This window comes from Arachis hypogaea, chromosome 4 (genome assembly GCF_003086295.3).
Source record: "Arachis hypogaea cultivar Tifrunner chromosome 4, arahy.Tifrunner.gnm2.J5K5, whole genome shotgun sequence".
Classification (NCBI taxonomy): Eukaryota; Viridiplantae; Streptophyta; class Magnoliopsida; order Fabales; family Fabaceae; genus Arachis; species Arachis hypogaea.
In genome coordinates this window covers 3,147,766-3,170,338 of record NC_092039.1, presented here as the reverse complement: position 1 = coordinate 3,170,338, position 22,573 = coordinate 3,147,766, and the positions used below count along the sequence as shown (strand labels likewise).

General features: G+C 32.0%; 3 protein-coding genes and 1 long non-coding RNA gene across 6 annotated transcripts; 2 read left to right on the top strand and 2 right to left on the bottom strand.

The window, feature by feature from the left end:
- Positions 1 to 2,678: 2,678 nt before the first annotated feature.
- LOC112795768 (uncharacterized) lies at positions 2,679 to 6,094 on the bottom strand. The gene is made up of 2 exons (XM_025837911.2): positions 5,753 to 6,094; positions 2,679 to 4,623 (listed from the first exon to the last, which is right to left on the bottom strand). The coding sequence occupies exon 2, from the start codon at positions 4,326 to 4,328 to the stop codon at positions 3,129 to 3,131; it is 1,200 nt and encodes a 399-aa protein (XP_025693696.1). The 5' UTR covers positions 4,329 to 4,623; positions 5,753 to 6,094; the 3' UTR covers positions 2,679 to 3,128.
- Positions 6,095 to 12,794: 6,700 nt separating this feature from the next.
- LOC112795763 (probable serine/threonine-protein kinase At1g09600) lies at positions 12,795 to 17,950 on the top strand. Of its 3 annotated transcripts, none has more exons than XM_025837905.3 (9): positions 12,795 to 12,923; positions 13,147 to 13,483; positions 13,883 to 14,167; positions 14,655 to 14,972; positions 15,415 to 15,642; positions 15,806 to 15,906; positions 16,208 to 16,322; positions 16,407 to 16,793; positions 17,187 to 17,950. In XM_025837905.3, the coding sequence occupies exons 1-9, from the start codon at positions 12,874 to 12,876 to the stop codon at positions 17,253 to 17,255; spliced, it is 1,890 nt and encodes a 629-aa protein (XP_025693690.1). In that variant the 5' UTR covers positions 12,795 to 12,873; the 3' UTR covers positions 17,256 to 17,950. The 3 variants fall into 3 exon arrangements, with proteins under 3 accessions (XP_025693690.1, XP_025693691.1, XP_025693689.1); XM_025837906.3 differs by having other exon boundaries at positions 13,123 to 13,483; positions 14,805 to 14,972; XM_025837904.3 differs by having other exon boundaries at positions 13,123 to 13,483.
- Positions 17,951 to 18,047: 97 nt separating this feature from the next.
- LOC112795766 (ras-related protein RABA2a) lies at positions 18,048 to 18,856 on the bottom strand. Its single transcript, XM_025837910.3, has one exon. The coding sequence runs from the start codon at positions 18,854 to 18,856 to the stop codon at positions 18,203 to 18,205; it is 654 nt and encodes a 217-aa protein (XP_025693695.1). The 3' UTR covers positions 18,048 to 18,202.
- Positions 18,857 to 20,430: 1,574 nt separating this feature from the next.
- On the top strand, positions 20,431 to 22,573 carry LOC112795767 (uncharacterized). The gene is made up of 3 exons (XR_003198940.3): positions 20,431 to 20,740; positions 21,493 to 21,763; positions 22,234 to 22,573. It is a non-coding gene; the product is annotated as an uncharacterized lncRNA (long non-coding RNA).

Sequence of the window (22,573 nt, the reverse complement as noted above, 5' to 3'; positions counted from 1 at the left end):
ACTATTATATACTACAAGTATTTATTAAAAAATAATATTAATAGATATTATATAATTATGAACAAATAAATTAATAAGAAGTATAAATGTATAATAGCTTAGTGGCTAGGAAAGACATCTTTTTCATTAAGGATAGGGTTCGAAACCACCTTAGGCATTTTGAAAAAATTTTAACTTTTAAACAGATTGGTCGGATCGGTCTCACCGAATTTAACCGGTTTTTACAGATTCATTCCGAGTTTGATCGATTTGTATTGGTTCTCTACTTTGTTCGGTTCAAGCAACTAATTGAATTGGTATATGATTGGTATTTCGATCGAACCATCTGATCCGGTCCGGTTTTAATAACTATGAATAGAAGTGAAAAAAGAAAATTTTTTATGTTAATAACTATGAATAGAAGTAAAAAAAGAAATTTTTTATATTTAAATATGTTTATAGATTATTTTTTCATAGAATGAAAAAAAAGATAGTTATTTAGATATAATAAAAGTATAAAACAGGGTTGCTTTACATCCAAGTATTTTTTTATCCAAGTTCATTCAAGTTGGTTCAACACCAACAAAAACCACTCTCATTAAAAAAGTGTGATTACACGCACATCTTCTCCTTCTTCTCACGCTCATTTACACATGGAACTTCTTCTTCTTCTCACGCTCGTTTACGCACGGAGCGTCTTCTTCTTCATCTTCGCCTTTTTCTTCGCGTTCCTCCTCCTCCTCCTCTTTGCGTTCCTTCTTCTTCACGTGTTTTCTCCTTATCGTCATTCTTTTGTTGTTGTTGCTGTTGTAATTTTTTTTTCTTTTCCTCCTTCTCTCCCTGTGAAGAAGCAGTAGAAGGTGAGGAGGAGGAGTTTTGAACTGTACTGAACAGAATTGAACCAAAATTATATTTAAAATGAACTGAAATTATATTCAAAATGAACCAAAAATAAAATCCAGGATATAAACTCATTTCAAACCAAGCACAGACTAAATGCACCTTATTTAAATCCAGAATGAATCGAAATTACTTAATGATTGTGACATACAAACTTAATTCGAAAATAAGCACACAAACAAAATTGAATCATGAACAAAAACACATCCAAATTCATCAAGTGATTTTGCAACATTATGAGTTTCTTCTTCTTTATTTGATTAGATGAACAAAACAAGAAAAGAAGAACATGATGAAAAATTTTGAGGAATTTTTTCTTCTTGTTTCTTCTTTTTTGTTTGATTTTTCTTCTCTTTTTCTTTATTTTATTTCTCTCAAGGTAGTGAAACAAGAAGAATTATAATAAAATAATTCATTCATAAATGAACAAAAATTATATTTAGAATGAATCGAAATTATATTCAGAATAAACCTAAAATTAAATTCATAATGTAAACTCGTTTCAAAATGAAGTACAGATCAAATGCACCTTATTTAAATCCAGAATGAACCGAAATTAATTAATGATTGCGACACACAAACTTTATTCGAAAACAAGTAGACAAACAAAATTAAATCATGAACAAAAACACATCCAAATTCATCAAGTGATTTTGCAGCGTTATGTGTTTCTTCTTATTTGTTTGATTAGATGAACAAAACAAGAAAAAGAAGAACATGTCGAAAAGTTGAGGAAATTTTTTTTCTTATTTTTTCTTTTTTGTTTGATTTTTCTTCTTTTTTTCTTGGTTTTATTCCTCTCAAGATAGTGAAACAAGAAAAATTATAACAAAATAATTCACTTCAGAAATGAACCGAAATTATATTTTGAATGTAAACTCGTTTCAAAACAAGCATAGACCAAGTGCACCTTATTTAAATCTAGGATGAACTGAAATTATTTAATGATTGCCCGCAAACTCAATTTGAAAACAAGCACACAAACAAAAATTAAATCATGAACAAAAAATGAGAAAAGGAGGAGGAGGAGGAGGAGGTGGTGGTGGTGGTGGTGACGACGGTAACAAAAGTGAAAAATAATAAAAAAAGAAGAAGAAGAAGACTTAGCATCAGGGGTGAAGAAGGAGAAGAAGAAGAAGAAAAAGTGTGGAGGAGAAGAAAACTAAAAAAAGAATCGCATGACTCTAAATTACTTGGATAAACTTGGATGCTAAAATTGTTTGGATGTGAAGAATAATTCATAATAAAAATACTCATAAATATAAAGGATATTTTGTTAATTAAATGTATCTTAATTTTGAATTCTCTTTTTTCTATAATTTCGAATCATTTACTTAATAAAAACAACAGATATTTTAAAATTAATTTGCTAACAAAATTAATAAGATAAAAGATATATAAAACCTAAACACAACTCCGAAATACACCATTGTAAGATGGGTCATATAACATCAGTCAATTTTCAACCTCATTTTTACCCCCAAAAAAGGAAACATTCCTCGTCCCGAAAAAAAAAATAAAAAAAAAAAGATACGTTCAATACCAACTACAATCACTCAATTTCATAGCCAACGGCTTCTATGAGTTTGCCATGAATTCACTCACTTTAAAGTTTAAACGACAAAAGCTCACTTTCCCGTGAACATTACCTCCCTTTATTTTTTGCATTACTGAAACTACCACATTTCGACGACTGGATGCAAAGCTTTGATCTAGTACACTGCCTTCGGATAATCATCCCCACCAAGTGGATTAGACAGTCGTCAATTAACAGTAAGAAAATTCTTGAATTCTTCGAATTCTCCCAAAAACCCAGCTACTTTTCTATATAACTTGTTAAATTATTACAAATTAAAAATGAATGATTGTATGCATTTTTTGTTTAATCATTTGAAACAAATGTGCTACAATATACTTTTACAAGAAAGCGTAGGCCAACTAGAACATATATGCTTTTACAAATGTTATGACCTTATGCAAGAGTATTCCAACATCTCTAGACTCTAGTACAGAATTTAGAAACTGGACCCTCAGAAAAAGTTGTCGTGATGGTACAGGAAAATTAAAAAAAAAAAAAGTACTCACAAATTCCACGGCAAAACATTATATCTAGAATTAGCAAACAGAACAGAAGTTTAAAAAGAAAAGGTAAAAAGAAAACATTATTGAAGCTAAACCCTTTACAATCAGTTTACTTTTCCACAAAATTGATATTTCACCCAAAGATAAAATCAATTTCTAGCCAGCCTCTAAGACCCAATAACCTGTGCTGGGGATCGCATGGGCCAACCAAGAAGAGGCGGCGATCCAGGAGGGGTTGCACTCCGGCTGGGAGAGAAGAGGCTTAGTTCTACAAATGTCCCTGTTGAAGCAACATCCTTTTCTAATGTCCGAAATGAAATTGATCCCCGCTTGGTTGAAGCATCAGAATACCTACCAGGGCTAGACCGAGAATTTTCTTCAACAACATCTTCCAGATGACTCTGGTTAGCAATAAGAGACATGGTATCATTATTATCAACATTAGTCCTCCTAGCTTCCAAGTCTTGTAGATTCCCCAGCGCTAAACAATCTGCAATTGGACGGTACACAAGCGTGCACATACACAACCCAGCACAACATACAAGTGCAAGAAAAGCCAAGAAAACAAAGGCTTCAAACTTCATATGCTCAGGTTCGGACAAAACAGATAAACCAAGAAAAAGAACCCTCAAAGGAAGGAAACCTGAAACTGAGAGTAGCAACGTATACACCCTCTTCTGCAAACCCTTATTAATTACTAATTTCAAAATCCGACTACCAAGCCAAAAAAGGTAGGAAGTCAGGATAACGGCAAAAAGGCCAAGGAGAATAGTACTGAGTAAAGGGTAAGTACAGAGAGTATCATTATCCCTTGCCATTGACGATGAATCAAAAGCTGTAGTTGTAAAATAATGAGGTAATTTCTTTCCAGAACCATTATTCTTGTTTAACTGAGGTCCAACCAGAATAACAAAAAGCTGAAGAACAAACATTGGGAAGCAGTAAAGAAGAATATATCCAGCTGTCTTCGCATTCCACTTTCTGCTCATAATCCCAGTTTCTAGTTTCTGTAACGGTGCTCGGAGGAGAAACACAAGTGTGAGGAAGAGGCATGGTTCCGCAAACCCCAAATTTGATACAATGTAGCATTTGCAGACAGTTTCCTTCCATTTTAAGTGAAGGACACGTCTTAACAAGGTTAACCGAATAATCTCACCAAGGCCCCACCAGATTGCAAATAGGATGAATGTGATTCTGATTATCCAAGGACCACTAAAATAATTGAGCTGAAAAAACCCCTGTTGACGAATACGAGAACGGAAGTAAATTGAGTACGCAATGCACATCAAACCAAGAAGAATTAAGATGGCTACTAGACAAATTGTCACCACACCGAATGCATCGGCAGCAATACTCGTCAGGTGCATTACCCGAAATACAGATTCCACGCATGCTCTCTGACAGCATGGATACAAGAAATCCTCTATTGCCGGTGCCTTCTTCCCAGAACTAAATTATAATTTGCTGAGAACCTAATATTAATATCAGATTGCTGAGTCCCACAATTCAAGTACGCATAGTCACCCAGGGTAGACGACTCCACAGCAATCCAGCTCATTCATGTAGCTAGTGTTCCATACCCTTGAAACTGCAACAACAATATGCGTAATGCATCAACCTCAGAACATATGTGCTCTAAGATTGATTATCCAATTCAAGCACCTATAAAAGAGGGTTAAAAAATTAATTAGTAATGCGAGTTAAATACTTCAATTGCCAAATAAAAAGAAAATTTGATCATACTCGTGAGATTGAAATAGATTCAAAGACAAAGGAAAGACTTTTAAATCGTCAAAAAGCTTAATCGTGAGTTAATAATTGCACACATGTCAATCGATAGCTGTGGGGGGAACAAAATTGAAAATTAAAAACATGAGATCGCCATCAATGAGCGACAAAGGCATTAAGTTCCGACAAAAGCAGTTCCGTTCGACACGCGTAAAAATGGTTGGTAAAACTACTTATAATAATCACATAAAGAACTATTATTGCATTAGAAACCGTCAAATTGTTCCGTGCCTATAATACACTGGGTTGATAATACAGAATGCCTAAGACCAGCATCGATTGGTCCCCGGAAAAACTTCAAACCAAAGGCCCATGACTCATCCTCTTACATCAGGGAATCTAGACCAAATAGATGTTCCAACAAACGGGCGTATAAGTGCAGACTACTAAATGCACTTGTCCACAGAGAATTAACTTCAAAACAGTAACGAGGTCCTGTTGAAGTTTGAGAATAGGTTCCTTGTTTTCTGGTATCTTCGAATCAATTATTCAACGGCACAAGTACAATATATCACCGTTGTGCTAGTTAAAAGGATCTCTGAAAACTACTGCTAATAAGGTCATAGCATAAATTTCAGAAACATAGCAATAAATGAACACTCGCTGATAAAACTTGAGAGAGAAATCAAAATTAAGATAGCAAGTATGCAGAAAGCAACTATTGATAATGCAAGTTAACTTATTGATAAGCAAACCATTCATTCACAGTTAAAAAAAATGTAAACAAAATCAGAAGCCAGCCAGGTTTTCGGAGAGCAACCAAAACCAAACCAAATAAAATATCATAACAGGACAAACGATACAACAAATCAAAATTAGAATCAAAATCAAAACCTATGCTTAATCTTCAGAACACAAAATGCAGGGTAAATTAGTAGACAAAATTGAAGATTACAGAGGAGATCACAGAGAGAACGGAATATGCAGTAAAAAAAAAGAGAGAAAGAAAAGAAAAGCGGAACAATGAAGCGGAGAAAGAAAGAGTAATCAAGAGAGAGCTTACAGAGCAGAGAATGTTGATCCGACACCGAACGGGGAAGACAATCGAAGATGGATCAGCGAAACAAGGAGAGAGAGAGAAAGAAGAAACCCTAAATCTAAATTGCAATGGAGGAAGAAACGAGAGAGAGAGAGAGAGAGAGAGAGTGCAGGGAAGGGAAGGGAAGAGAGGAATAGGTGGTCAGGTGAGTGGGACTTTGTTGGTGACAGGCTGTCTCCAGCTGTCTACTCCGAACCTCCCGCTTCGTGGATAAAAGCCACCTGCTTCGGAAATAATTCGAACCTACGTGGCACTACAGTGGCGGCGTCTACACTTCCTTCCCCCTTTGCTTTTTCTATATTTTTGTTACTCTAACTTCTAATAAGAGCAAATGGCCGGAATTCATTATCTTTATTTTTCATTTTTCAAGAAAGTCCTCGCCTCTATTAAAAATGGCGCTTTATCTATTTTTTTTAGAAAGAAAGGAATTTTAGCAAATTATTTTTCCGTACATTGAATTCAATAGGGTGTTAATGGCCCAGTCCAATCCGAAGATTCGATCCGGTCCCAAATTTTTTAGAAACTAATTTGATATGATTTTATTGAATTTAAGATTAGATAAGGATCTCAAAAATAGACTCAGTTATTATATAAGATTGGGTTCGAACCATAGTTCAGGTCATCTGAATTCATCCCGATAGCCCAATTATTATACACAATTAATATTTTGTATTATTAGTGATGGATGATGGGTATTTTTATGTAAAATTTAAGTATTGTAAACTTTAATATATATTTTTTGGTATTAGTTATTATAAAACTATAAGTTAATGTTTTATATTTAAAATGTATAAGACTTTAGACTAATGCATAATATTGTGTTATTTGTATTGATTTAAATATTTGGTGTTATTAGACAATATTAGTATTAATTGTGGTTATGCTTTAATTTTAGGGAATGATTGGTTCTTGTTATATTTTTCTAAGTGAATTTTACCATGTCAAATAATAGTTGGAGCCTTGAAAATTTGGATATTTTCACATACTAACTTACAAGAAGGTAATGTTAACGACCCGATTTTTATCCGGTATAATCGTGACCCAAAAGTGTGTAGGTTTCATCGGGTTTATGGTCGGATTCGGGTCTAACAAATGTGTCCGGTATATATTTCGGGTCATGTTTGTATAACATCAAATCCGGGTTCATCCGACCCATTAATACCCCCTAGAATTCAAGCTAATTTTAAGTAGGTGAAAATTCAGGTGTAAACGACTTTACGTGAAGTTGATAGTTGAGAGCCGTCAGATAATTTGACTTATTTGACTAAATTTTCATCTAACAATTCTCACCTATCAACTTCACGTGAAATTCATTACACCTGAGTTTTTACATATAAAAAAACTTGACTTAGTTCACATAAAAGAAACTAAAAAATTGTTGAGTGACAATAAATTTATAATTATTAGATTATTAATAAAAACAAATATTCTTATTAATTTTTATTTTTATTTATTAAATATGTACAAAAATAATAAATATGATATTAGTCAAAATAATAAATATTTTTTACTTTAAATAAGAATGTATATGTTATGGTAAAGAGAAAAAATAATGAAAAGATAAAAAAAATTTAATAAATAGTTAGATATTTATTTAAAAAATTTATTATTTTAATTTTATTAACTTTTAACGTTTGATGATACATTTCCTTTTATTATTTTTACACAAAAAAATTTTCATCATAAAATTGGTCAAATCAAAATAATAAATGATTATATATACGATATTAATATTTTTTTTTTACCATGACATTCTGCATTGGGGTCCAGTAAATTTTTCCATCCAAACTTTATTTAATAAGAATAAAGATGGAATGTATATGTAAATAAATATCCTACGTGTCAATAAAATTAGTCAAATATATAGAATATATAATAAAATATAAAAACATATTACAATCAATTAAAAAATATTAGCACATTATCAAAATTTATTATTTTAATTATTATTTAGTTATTTATTTAATTTTTTAATTTAATAATTCAATCATATATTTTATCTCATATTTTAAATATTAATGATTAATTAATAATAAATAATAATAAATTCTAATAATTTTTTAGCATTTTTTTTAATTAAATATCACATATATTATACACAAATATATAATTTTACATGTACATAACACTTTTTTTATATGTAAAAATATAAATATCTTTTTATATACAAATATTTCTATGTAAAAATAATAATTAAAGTGTGAATATATATTGCTCTTGCTGGTAAAGATATGTCCGAAGTATGGCTCATCGCAAAAGGAAAGACATCCTATTTTCTCCACGAATGAGGTGTACGCGATGGCTAATTTTTTTTATATGATTCACAATTATGAGTTATGTTGGTTTATAGAGATTGAGGGTGATTTATACTCTTGTAACGGCATAATATTATAAAAATTAGGGGGATGAAATTGAATCGTTTGATTTTTTTGTAGAAAAAAAAAATACAAATTAGACGATTCGATTTGTGTAAAGAAGAATATACGTTGCATGAAATCGGATCCACTAATTTTTGTTGGTTAAATTTTTTTTTAATCAGATGGAACATTAATCGGACCTAGTGATTTGTTGCTGGCTAATTTTTTTAAATCAGATGAAACACTAATCAAACCTAGTGATTTGTGTTGCGTGAAAAATTTAAATTGGTAGCACGTGGTCGGACCGTTCGATTTTATTATTGATGGGTACATAAACCAAAAAAATCATAGAACCCCCACTTGTTCTTTAGCATGAATTTCTGCATTTAGTTGATGTTCTTCCTCTTCTCTCATTCTTCTCCATTTCTCTAGAATAAATTTTATTGAGATTAAGAGTATTTAAAAACGTATAGTATTATGGATGATAGAATTGTATTGAAAATTTATTGTTATGGACAAATCGAGAAGACCATTCCGAGAAGGAAAAGTATATGGAACCAACTAATAATCAGCCAAGAATGAAACAACATAATTAATTATAATTAGTTTTATTAATTTATAATTTAATTTATTTTTTAAATTATTGTTGACCACGTTTAAAACATGAGGAAAGATACGCTAGTAATAGGAGAGAATCACAGAACAGATGCTTTGATCATTTATTAGTTGGTTCCATATAATTAATTATGTTTTATTAATGCATGACACATGAAGCATAGAAATCATATCCAAAACCATCCAATTTACAAGAAAAAGAAACATCCGTGTGCCTATCAGTAGCAACATCCAGTTAAAATCACCAGTGCCTCTGGTTTACCAGTTGATCGATTCTTGGCTTATATAGAGTTGGTTCCCTAGCATTGTTGTTCCGAGAATCATCACCACATCCTCTAACGTCACCGCACACTCACCAACTAAAAAATAAAATATGAGTCTCAGGCCGCCATCTCTCAATTAGAGCATTAATTATTGGTGACTAACATTGGATGACTCCAATTTGAAAAACATAATAAAAACCAGTCTCTTGTAAGTATCCCTCAACAATTTAGTGATACGGATCGGACGGTTTTAAGTGATCACATATCAACATCCATAAACTCTACAATATCATATTTCCGTTATAAATGCCAGTGTAATATAATTATATTAACAATAACATAATTATCTTTACATATCTATTATAATTAACTACTAGCATAATTGTCTATTAAACATACATAATAAATCTGCCTAATTTATTGTCTACATTATACTAAATTATGTTAAATTCAATTATTAATAATCATAAATAATTTATTAAATTTATATTTTTTATTTAATTTAAGCTATCCTAAATTCATACTTCTATTTCTAATCCAATACGTTTAAAACAAAAATATGTTAATTAAAATTTCATTCTAACAAATAATAATAATACTAATAATAATAGTAATGATAATTATAATAATAATAATTAAGATTATCTACCGATGATGATGATAATAATAATAATAATAATAATAATAATAATAATAATAATAATAATAATAATAATAATAATAATAATAATAATAATAATAATATCTATAAATATCATTCATTCATTTCATTTTAAAACATATTAACCAATAATCATAAATCTAAACCCAAATCAAATCAAAATCTAACATACATATTATTAACTAATCAACAGTACAGAGACTTCATAAAAAGTAAAAACTAACTAACTCTATTTTGATTTGTATTTCTAATACCTCACAGTAACCATATCATACATATATACATTACTAATCTCTACTTAGTGTTATTATAATATATATTGCTATTAAAATATTAATTTTATCACTATTATTTTTACTAAATCAAAATATTAAAAATTAAAGACTTACATAATTAAGATGTCCAAAATAATTAACAATATAAAATTCTAGCTGATTTACTTCTTTAATTTTTTGTCTTCTTGACATTGTCTTCTAATTTTTTAAACTCTTGGTAGTCCAATAATGATAAAAAATGAACAAGGTTGTGGGATTAGGGAGCAAGTAAAAAGAGATATGAGAGTGAAAATGACTGGTGGGAGAGGGGAGACACTTGAAATGAGTTATACATGGAACTGAGCTAACAAGAGAAACAGTTGCATGCTCACCATGTGTCAGCAGTATGCAAATCGGACCCACCCATTTATGTGCTGTCCAATGATTGAAATCAGACCGTCCGATTTCAGTTATTCAAATTAGTCCGTTCGATTCGATCTCGACAGTTATCACAGTTCGGTGATACATCATAAATCCCCATAACCCTGCTATACACCATTAGTCCTTCCATATCAAAATTAAAAGATACATACGTGATAGAGTGGGTGCCTATAACTCTAACACTCATATATACAATAATTCGAAGACGAAGATGATAATGATTCAAGTGAGTATTAAGTTTTTATATGTGTTTTACCTCTTACCTTATATAGACTTCTTTTAAAAATATGACTCTTTTCAAATGTTTTTGGTTGTCAAAATATTAGTAAGCATGTGTGTGGGTCGTAGGTGTGCACAAGAGTGTGTATATGTAGCTTCCAACTTTACTTCTTTTTTCGGTTTTTTTGCAAAATCTCTACTTTTACATGCTCTTTTTATATTTTTAAGTCATTTTTGTCTTATAAATTCTAAACAACTAAAATAAACATATCAAGTCATTAGTCACCAAAAAACATATCAAGTCATGAGATTAGAATTGAAATTAATTTAACAATTTAAAAAATTTAAAAAATATGTTTACTCAATTAAACTCAATTAAAAAATATCACATAAATATGCATTTACAAGAATTAAGTATAAATTAAATTAATACATTTTTTTTAATTCAAAAATTATTATAAAATATAGATTTATCAGGATTACAATGTAGTTATGTTTAGAGTTTTAACGTCTGTTTTAATTATTTTTTAAATTATTAAGAAATCATGTGTAAGGAAATTATTTTTTTTTGTTTTACTTGAATGCATATTTCTTTATTTAAATTGTTCTCTAAATAATAAGTAACAGTTATCAAATTATAAATTTAACAACCAAATTATATTCAATAACAGTATGAGTCATAAAAACATAATATTCTTTTGTCCTAATATTTGAATTATACATTGTAACTTTTGAGTTATGGGATTATATCATATATTATATTAAAAAATTTAATTGTATCCAATAATTTTTAATTAATTATTTTTATATGAAAATGATTTATATCTGTAGTTTAAAAAAAAAAAGGGATGGATGGTTCTATTTGTGTACTATTAAAATGTTAGACCCCCGCACATGCGTTTTGTTTTATTTTTCACCTACTCCATTATTGGTTGTCAATTTGCTTACACAAAATATTCTCAAGTGTAAGATGCAAACTAATGTACGTTTGATATAATTTAATTGCATATATAGCTTATTATGGTTACATGACAACTTATATATAGTTGTAGGAATTCTAGATTTTTTAGCGTAAACTGAATTGACTAATTTTTTTGGTAAAAATTTAGATGCAGTTAGTTTTATATAAAAGATTTAATTACTCAATTAATTTTTATAATTTTATCAAATTTTTAATTAGATTTTTATATTTTATTAATTAAATATTAGAGTTAACTGAATATTTTTTCATAAATTTAAAGTATTTATAATTAAAAACTTAATTAAATCTTTGACCGCATGTATTTTGGTAAAAATATTACGTTAGTTTTAATATTTTTAACATGAAAATAATGTAATTACAAAATTAAAAATAATATAAGAACTTAATTGAAAAGAAAAAAAAAGTATAAGGAGCTAATGAAAAATTTGGTAAAACTATAAGCACCTATAAAGTAATTAAACCTATATAAAATTTGGTAGAAACTCAGATGCAGTCGACTTCAGTTGAAGTTGATACTTGAGAACCGTTAGATGATTTGACTGATTTGACTAAATTTTCATCTAACAGCGGTCAGATATCAATTTCACGTGAAATCGACTTCACCTGAGTTTTTACCATAAAATTTATAACTAAAATTATTAAATAATTTAATAAATTTAAATAAATTATTATTTAAAAATTTTCAATTATTAATTTAAACTAACTATACTTAAATTTTTACCAATTTTATTTGTATATGCAGCATTACAGTAAAAAAATGTATATATTATTCCTAAAGGTAGCGTTTGTTTTGAGGTACTGAGACAGAGACTGAGAGACTGAGACTCAGTATCGTGTTTGTTAGTTCAGAGACTAATACTAAAATTTCTGTCTCTGTCTCTAAAATTTCAGTATTTCAGTACCTCCAAAAAGTAGGGACACAGGGGACTGAAATTTTTAGAGATGAAAACTAAAACTTTAATAACATTTTATACCTAAAATACTTTCATTTCAACTAATTAATTCAAATTTTACCCTTTATGCAAATTAAATTAAAGTTTCATTCTTGTTTCAATTTATGTCTCCTATTTTGCACCAAACAGAATACTTAGATTTATTTCAATACCTGTCTCTTAGTCTCTGTCTCTTGATCTCAGTCTTTTCGTCTCTGTCTCTCCACCAAACGCTACCTTTAGGCCCCACAAAAGAACCGAAGAGGACATGGGAAAAAAGTTAACAGAAAAAAAAAAAAAAAACTGGAAAGAAGAGAAGAAAGAGTAAAAAGTGGGAGCGGAATGTTCTCCATGGCGCGCAATGTTGATTTTCTTTCCGCTTCACTCGAGTGTAGGATCCAACATTTTCAGGTCTCTTCTTCTTCGTTCTTTGTTACTTGTCCATCAAGTCATTCACTTTCCACTACTTTCCATGCATCCTTTGGCGTCGAGCATTTCTAGCTCTCTTACCTCTAAAATTAGATCTCTCTGATTCCTTCATTCTAACCTGCTCAAGATCCCACTCAATTCTAGGTTTTTTAATTTTCCATTGCATTGTTACATCTTACAGCCTTCACTTCCCATGCATCAATAGGATTAGGGTTTTCAGATATATGGGTTGCATATGCTTCAAAGGGAAATCTGCAGAGGAATACGTTGCAGAGAACCGCATAAGAAGGGGCAAGTCCAAGGCGTTGAAATCAAAGCTTGCGAGTAATTCTCTTCCCCTCATAGACGTTGGGAATGATGCCGTCCAAGGGGAGAACGAAGAGGTTCAGGTGGCTGTGGCACCCACGGTGTTCAGTGTGACCAACGGGGAGCGAGGAGCTCTGGTTATCGCTGGATGGCCCTCTTGGCTCGCTGCCGTTGCTGGGGAAGCCATTAATGGGTGGATTCCACGTAGAGCTGACTCCTTTGAGAAGTTCGATAAGGCAAGCTCAATTCTGCTCTCTGATTCATAACAAGTTTGTAGGTTGTGTTTCGATTCCATATTTTTCTTGGATAGAAAAAAGCATGTATTTGTTCAAATCTTAACTACCAAAGGAGTTTCTATATTTTCTATCTTAAAGAGACTAAACATAGCGTAGCTTTTCATGTTTACTAGGTCAATTGCAATCAAATGATATTCGATATAGTAGTAATAAAAAAAATTAGGTGGGTTAAACATGCTTTTTTGTATGTAGCATTATTTTTAAGGAATATATATATCTTCTTTCAGCTGATATATGCTCCCTTGTTTGACATTCATCTATAAAAATTAAAAAATGAAATTTCTTTCTAGTGGTTTTATTTCCCTATAAGTATGAGCAACTCTCATTATCATACTGCAGATTGGACAAGGAACTTATAGTAGTGTTTATAGAGCTCGTGATCTTGAAACAAATAAAATTGTTGCATTAAAGAAGGTTCGATTTGCTACTATGGATCCAGAAAGTGTTCGCTTTATGGCAAGGGAAATTCTTTTGCTGCGAAGGCTTGATCATCCAAATGTCATGAAGCTAGAAGGCATGATTACTTCCAGGGTTTCTGGTAGCTTGTACCTTATTTTTGACTATATGGAACATGATCTTGCAGGGCTTGCAGCAATACCTGGCATCAAGTTTTCTGAAGCACAGGTACTTGATTTGATCATATGTGCCCATTTTTGTCATATCCAACTGCAGTTTATCTTTGAAGTACCTAAAGTTTAGTTCATAGTTTTCTTTATGTAAAAACAGTTTCTCATGTGTCAAATTTGATGAGCCAAGAATACCATGACTATTTTACTTTGAATGAGTAATTTTAAATTTTATGAATTTTGCACCATCTTGCAACAATCCTCTGTAGCTGTGAAGACTAAGCAGATGTTTGTAACTAATTACCTTGGATGCTGCACAATGTACATAGGATCAAGCGTGTGGTTAACTTATTATTTAATTTGAAACAAATCTGTTTAAAGCAAAAGGAAAAGAAAACATTGCTCCTTTTGAAAAAATAAAAACAAGAAAAAAAGCTGTTGTCATCACTGTTTGAGAGTCCTAAAGTTCATGTCGTATGTGTTGTTTGATTTTCTTTACTCGTTAATTAGCTGTTGGTGGGCTAATCTTTCATGTTGTGCTAAAGATCAAATGTTATATGCAACAACTACTTCGTGGTCTTGAGCATTGCCACGGTCGAGGTGTTATGCACCGTGACATCAAGGGCTCAAATCTTCTAGTTGATAATAATGGCCGTTTGAAGATTGGTGATTTTGGACTTGCAACTTCGTTTCAGCCATCTAAGGGGAAGCCTTTAACAAGTCGTGTTGTAACCTTGTGGTACCGACCGCCTGAACTTTTACTCGGAGCTACAGATTATGGAGTTTCTGTGGACTTATGGAGTTCTGGTTGTATTCTTGCTGAATTGTTTTCTGGAAAGGCTATAATGCCTGGACGAACAGAGGTAATGTTCCTTGTTTCTTCTGTATGCTTGTATTCTACATTTTATGGAACTATTGAGCCTTTATAATGATTATCATGGGCGGCTTCTTATGATGAAATAAACCCAAACTATTATTGGTGCATTTCTTTTTAAACTATGGATTATTTGTTTTCGAAAAGAAATTTACAAGTCACTTCCTTGATGCAAAACTAGAAGAAGTGTAAAGGATCATAATATCAACTTTTAGGATCATGTTTTCACTATAGAAAAGGAGCTCAAAGTGAAGCCAAGATCTTTGGAATTGTGCATGAAGGAAGGGTGCTAGTATACCTTCTTGTTAAATACATCTGATTGGTCCCATTGGAATCGTTAAATACACCTTCAATTTTCTCAGAATGTGTCTATGTATATGTGATTAATTTGTCAAGGATTACTACGGTTTCATTAGGCACTATCATTATAGGTGGAGCAACTTCATAAAATTTTCAAACTTTGTGGGTCTCCTTCTGAAGAATACTGGAAGAAGTCAAAGCTGCGAAATGCAACAATTTTCAAACCTCAACAACCATACAAACGGGTTGTTTCTGAGACATTCAAGAATTTTCCTTCATCTGCACTGGGCCTATTGGAGGTACTTCTTGCTACAGAACCTGAAGATCGAGGAACAGCATCTTTAGCACTTCAAAATGAGGTAGTTACAAGTTTTATTTTCCCTAACTTCACCCCCATGGCCCCATAGTTTCTTTCTGCATGCAATACGTCAACTTAGCAATTTATTCATTGTGACCTCAGCAACTTTTTCTCCTACTTATTATTTTTCTTGCTAACTATCACTTTTTGTATCTCATGTCCAGTTCTTTACCACAGAGCCACTTCCATGTGATCCATCAACTTTGCCAAATTATCCACCGAGTAAGGAGTTTGATGTCAAACTTCAACAAGAGGAAGCTAGAAGGTATTTTTTTCTCACAATAGTGCAAAGCTATGTTGATAATGTATGCTTTGCTTATAGGTTGTCCTTTCTATTCATGTGCTAAACTAAAATATCAAGGGGAAGGACATTTTTGTTTTTGTATACTTATAACAAGAATCATAAAGTGGTTCTCCATTCCATTTTATTTCTTTGGCAATTCCTTGGAGATGATGATTTCTTGAACCCAGCTGACCACTTATTTTCTTCTATTTTTGCTTGATATATGATACTTCCGGTTTTGTCTCTATATGTTACTATTTTTTACCCTTTTGTGTACTTTAAGGAGAGAGAGATCAACAAATAAAGAGCGTGAACAAGGATCAGTTAGGAGGAAGTTAAAAGAGTCTAAAAATGTTCTAGCTCCTGATGCTAATGCTGAATTGCAAGCATCAATAGAGGTATGTTCAATAATAAACTTGATATTAATAGGTTTCATTCTCAGTAGAATCAATTTACATTTACCACTATTTTTCCTTCCCTAGAAGCGACAAAGGCAACCTAATTCAAAATCCATTGTTGAAAGCTACAATCCTAAAGAGGATGGCAACTCTGGCTTCCCTCTTGGACTTGCAAAGCCAAGAGTTCTCAGTGTCTTCTCTCATTCCGGCCAGTCAATGCATCCAAGTGCATATGGTTCCTCAAACAATATGAATTTGAAAGAGGAAAATGTTCTTATTGGCTTCAATCATGACTTTGGATCAAGGCACACTGAATTGAGTAAACAAAAATTTCGTTGGCTTGATGGCACACAATTGTCCAAATTTTCTGGTTCATTTGCAGTTCGAGGTGATGGCAATTCGAATGATTTGCTGGATGGACTGAAATTGCACCAAAAGGACTTCAATCCTTTTGAAAAGGATCTTACCATGGTAAATAAATTATTGATAATAAGACAATCATTTGTGCAATTATTTTCAGGTCAGCACTATACTCTGCTCTTTTTGAGAATGGTTGAAAGATGTTTGATGGGGTTGAGACTATGGTCTACTTGCCTATCTTCATATACATATTTCCTCACAACATCCATAATATGTTTAATACAATAAACCAAGTGATGTTGGGGGATTTGTGCTCAGGATATATAGTAGATCTTAGATTGCATCTGGATATTGTCTGAGACAACAATACAGAGATAATAGATGCAGAATTTCATTTGGTTGTATACTCTAGAAACAAAAAATTTTATTCTAGTAAAATTTATATATTTTCTGCATTCCCTAAAACTAGATCAATTACTTACCAGCTCTTGTTTGTGTTGGCAGGGTTATGCTTCCAAAAACAAACGCTTCCACTATTCTGGACCATTGTTGTCACAGGGGGGGGAACATTGAAGACATGCTCAAGGAGCACGAAAGACAAATCCAACAGGCTGCCCGCAAAGGTCGTTTGGAAAAGGACAACACAAAAAAGGCTAAGAAGGAGAATGGCCTAACCGAATCACTACTATAGCACCAAGTGTGAATTATAACTCATAAGTGTCTTTCAAGATAGTTTCTATGTTGATTCATTAATTTAGGATGAGGAAACTTGGACACGAGCACGAGATTATAACCATGATGCCAAGATAGATCTTTCTTTCCCTTGGTGCATCTATCTACCAAGACGTGGTTCCAGACTCAACGAGCTTCAGCGAAGTTAACAACCACAGTAGATATTGTGCAGTGTTCTAACCAACAGATTCACAAGTTTCTGGGAGGTTGATATATATAGCCCTACAGATCAAATCAAATCCAGTGATTCATATTCCCCTGCTGGTGGTTTGCTTTGTACATATGAAACTGATTTTGTGGAATGACATTTTCTTTGTTAATTTTCCTCAAGTTCGGTGCGTGGTCAGAGCTAGAGAGAATCCTTTAGCATAGAAACTCTGGAATGTGAAGATTTATAGACATGTATAGGAACGATATAGCTTCTTTAAGACTCTTGTATAGTCTATACATATTTGTAATACAAAATGAAATAGAAAATAGACACGACAGAAAGAATAATTGAAATAGATAATTTAGTAAGAGCGATTTTGCAGTAACATGCATCTAAATTACTGTATGTTACGTTTTTTCAGGTATTTCTAAACTTGAATTACTAATTTCTTACTTACCGGAGCAGGATTTTTATACTATATATAAATCTAACGATCCATCCATTTTCTTTATCCTCATAACATAATATAATAATAGTTTAAAAAGAATTCTAAATAACGAGATTCTAAGTTCAAAGTTGATTGACTTGACAATGTAACAAGAACAACAAAAAGCAAACAAAACAAGCAGACTTCCCTTCAAGATGAGCAACAAGGCTTCCCATCTTTAGCATTGGGGTGGGGTGCAGCGACGGTGATGGTCTTGCCTTCTTTAAGAGTAGCAGCAGCCGCGGCGTCAGCCGAAGAAGACAATGATTTCTTGCTGATGATGCGGTATATCTCAGCAAGAATGGTGTGGAAAGCCTTGTCGACATTGATGGACTCAAGAGCAGAGGTCTCAACGAAAGAAAGGCCTTCTTTCTCGGCATATGTTCGTGCATCCTCGGAAGCAACAGCTCGGAGATGCTTGAGATCAGTTTTGTTGCCGATCAAGGTGGTGACTATGTTAGCATCGGCGTGGTCTCTGAGCTCCTTGAGCCATCGGCCAACATTGTCGAAGGTTGTCGGTTTGGTTACATCGTAGACAAGAAGAGCTCCAAGAGCGCCACGATAATACGCACTGGTTATTGCTCTGTATCGTTCTTGTCCAGCTGTGTCCCATATCTGAGCCTTAACCGTTCTTCCTTCAACCTCAAGGGTGCGAGTCGCGAATTCCACGCCGATTGTGGATTTCGACTCTAAACAGAACTCGTTGCGTGTGAAACGAGAAAGCAGATTGGATTTTCCAACTCCAGAATCACCGATCAGTACCACCTTGAATAGGTAATCGTATTCTTCATCTGACCTCGCCATTCTCTCTCTCTCTCTTTCTCTTTCCGCTTCTTCTTTATCTTACCACCTCACTCTTTTTCATTTCATTCCCTTCAACAACAGTCAAAACACACTACCAACATTTCTTTTTCGTTCCTATCAATAAAATAAAACCTTACACTATCATTCTTATAATTACGCTGCCTATGTAACCTTGTCCCTACTTGTAACCATTTTTTATTATTTCAGAAAAATATAAATAAAAATAGAGGTATAAATTTTATAAATAGAAATGATAATTTATTAAAATAGAATAAATAATTATTTGTATTTTATGAATAAATTAAAACTAAATTTATACTGTTACAAGATGTCTTCTGTGTAACAAAAATACTTATCTTTGGAGAATTGAAGTACATAGTATATAAGTTTAGTTTCAATCTAATATAAGTATATATGTTAGTGTTTTTATTTTTTATGATACAAATGATCATTTATTTATTAAAATATTAACAACTTTTTTTTCCTGCTTTTTCTTTTCCTTTCTTTGGAAAGAGGAAAAGCAAGCTAATTAGCTAAATCTTGTTAACTAGAAGCCAGCTGTGAGTAGCTGGCAGGTAATGTGTGTGGACAGACATCAAGGTTGTGTCCTGTCACCGTAACTCAACATCATGCACATCGAATTACAAGTGCATAAAGTCACTGTGTTTTCCTTTGGACAAAAAGTCACTGTGTTTTTTTATTTTTATGTCCATGAGTTTTCGCCGTAAGTAGAGTTAATTTGTAAATCAACTTAGTTCTTTGCACAAAGATTTAGTTTTGTCCTTATTGATAAAACGAGGTAGATCGTTACACCTTAAACGTCACCCATCATACAATTAGAAACATGTCAAATGACACATGCTATTGGTGAAAATACTATATTACACAAAAATATGCAAGTAAGCATTTCATTAACGAATTCTCAAAATATTACTAATTTCTTAAACACAACACACACATACTATCTATACTATTTAGAATAATTATCTGGATACTAGAATAATAAATATCTAATATCCTACTGAAACGAATATTTCTAAACTCTATTGTACATATTATACAGATATTCTATTCACTCCCTATACTTCCTCTTTATTAACACACTAAAGACAAATAGGTGACATTAATTGATTCAATTTACAATTATAAAATTTCATAATCAAATTTATCAATTTTTATATTAAAATGAATTTTTGAATTTAGATTATCTAAATTGAGAATTTTACTTTAAAAGATGAAATAAGAAAATTTTATTACTAGATTAAAAGTAAATATTATCATCTATCATATTATATTTTATTCGTATAATTAAATAAACTGATAATGTATATAATTTATATTTGAATTTAGCCACCAAAAAAGAAATTTATATTTGAATTTAATTTGCATTTATTGGTAGTGTAAAAAAATTATACATATATCTAAGTGTGTATTATTACATCATAAAAAATAAATTATTCATTTTAAATTTATCTAGATATATAAATTTAATTAAATAATCATATCAAAACAATTGAATTATACATTAAAATTAAATTCTTTATATTTATATTTAAAAAATGTGCCATCAACTTGACGGTGCATTCACTGCATTGTTGGTAACTACTTGCTCGAGTAGAAGAAGATCCCAACTTCAAAATATTATTATATAAAAAAAAATATCCCAATATTCTAGTCCAAAAAAAAAATCCAAATTGAAATTGGCAGAGTTCATTTCAATATTTCATCGTTTTCATCTTTCTCTTTTTCGGATTGAAACCAGATCGCATCATATCTCACTCTCTTTTTTTCGATGAAGCTGATGCTGAAGATGACTGCGATCCCAACAAGCAGATCCTAGTTTCCTCGTATTCCTCGTTGCCTGCACTTTCCAATTCTTTCTAGGTTCGCTTCCATTAATTCAAAGATACCATTTTTTTTTTGGCACATTCATAATAGCATAGGTTAGTGCAAAATAGTATAGGCTTAACCTGTTTCAAGTTTCGCATTTGTTATGTCTCTCTCAAATTTGTTATCAGAAATTGAAATTCATGCGTGATATAGTATATAGGAAAGGGAAAAACAAAAATCGTAGTCTCACGCTCTATTGTGACTTAGAAGCTATGCCTTTTTCAGTTTTTAGTTTTTACTGTTATCTATATCCAATTCAATGCATTTGTCTGAAGCAATAAGCACCAGATCTTTAATATGTCAGTTTGAAATTTCATGAATTTTGGTACATTCATAACTCAATGACCCTGAAGGTAGCCTTGGCCCTTGGAGCGTGTGAGCTCAAAGTCATGGGTTCAAGAAGTGGAATCACCCGCTTGTGTCAAATTAGATTTCCTATATTACACGCTTAGGGTGCAGTCCTCACCATGCTTAACATGAGATGCTTGTGCAATGGCACTGGGCTTCCCTGCTGTCATTGAGTGATGAATGTTCCAAAATTCCTGAGTGATAGACAAAAAGGGAACCGAGTATGTGTGCATCTGATGGGATTTTTCGCGCTTCTTGATAGTGTTTGTTGTTCAGTGTGCCTGTTGTGCACAAAGCATAGCAACTGTAATTTGCTTTCTATCATGAATCATGATCAGTTTGTTTTTCCACAACAGACTAGAGTATATGATTTTCCATTGGGTTTGTGTACTTCTCAGGCTTTTGTGATGATTCACCTAATTCTAAAGATGATAAAACGACAGCAGCAAATGTCCGCGGCACCGGTTCTCTGATTGCTATTATATTGATTGTGCTTGTGGTGTTTTCTTTGCTTTCCTTTTTACTTTTCAAATTGTGGCGGAAGAAGAAAAGAGAAGAGCAATATGCCCGTCTTCTGAAACTGTTTGAAGAGGATGATGAGTTAGAACTTGAGCTTGGCCTAAGAGACTGACCTTCGCCATTTTGCATCTTCCCATGATTGTAATGCAGGTTTGTATTTATTCCTTCATATTTCTCACGATATGAACTTGATATAGGTGTGGCATACGGCCCAACTTGTTGGGGATCAGAATTAACTCCACTCCTCTTTAAAATAACAATTCTGCAACAATTATTCTCCAGATTCATTGGTAGTTGATGGAACAAGTTTACTTTTCAAGTTATCTGAAGCATTCTATTCCTAATTCTTATCCATGCAGCTGGGAAGACTATTGCCTACTTAGCATCTAAATGTTACTGTTGTTTAATGCTTTTCAATGATTCTTAATGCTCCTTATATTTTGATTTTGTGCTAATAATTGGAAATGAGATAGTTTGTTCGATGTTTAGAAATAACAACTTCCTAAGCTTTTGTTTATTTAGTTATATATTTGAGGCTTGAGAGGGAGTGAGTGGGTTATTTGTTCATTACACATTGATGCTAATCATGTCATGATTCTATTTAAATGTTCATATTGCAGGCTTAGGTGAGATTGCTTATTGTGAATTTTTCGCTCCTTGCATAGCCATTTGCCAAGATGCATATGACAATGTTTGGACTTGCTGGGGAAGAAAGAGCAGAAGACCACAATTCAATGTTTGTAATGCTATTCGATTTTTTCCCCTTCTTTTTCTTTTTTAATTTTTTCGTAGAATTTATTTATCTAAATAGTATAGGTAAAAAAGGCTAACTTTACAGAAAGTGATTGGATGAGTCTTGTAGAGTGCATCTGAAATCTGTTGATATGTTATATGTACGATATTGTAGTCTTGACATGTTGAAGGTTTTGGTAAAATTCCAGACTGCAGGCTTCACTTGAA

Excerpts from the sequence above, each read along its gene's own strand:
- LOC112795768 (XM_025837911.2), bottom strand. The coding sequence starts at position 4,328 with ATGCACCTGACGAGTATTGCTGCCGATGCATTCGGTGTGGTGACAATT.
- LOC112795763 (XM_025837904.3), top strand. The coding sequence starts at position 12,874 with ATGTTGATTTTCTTTCCGCTTCACTCGAGTGTAGGATCCAACATTTTC. Across the intron at positions 14,168-14,654 it reads TCAAGTTTTCTGAAGCACAG|ATCAAATGTTATATGCAACA; the intron begins GTACTTGATTTG and ends GTTGTGCTAAAG. Across the intron at positions 16,323-16,406 it reads AATTGCAAGCATCAATAGAG|AAGCGACAAAGGCAACCTAA; the intron begins GTATGTTCAATA and ends TTCCTTCCCTAG.
- LOC112795766 (XM_025837910.3), bottom strand. The coding sequence starts at position 18,856 with ATGGCGAGGTCAGATGAAGAATACGATTACCTATTCAAGGTGGTACTG.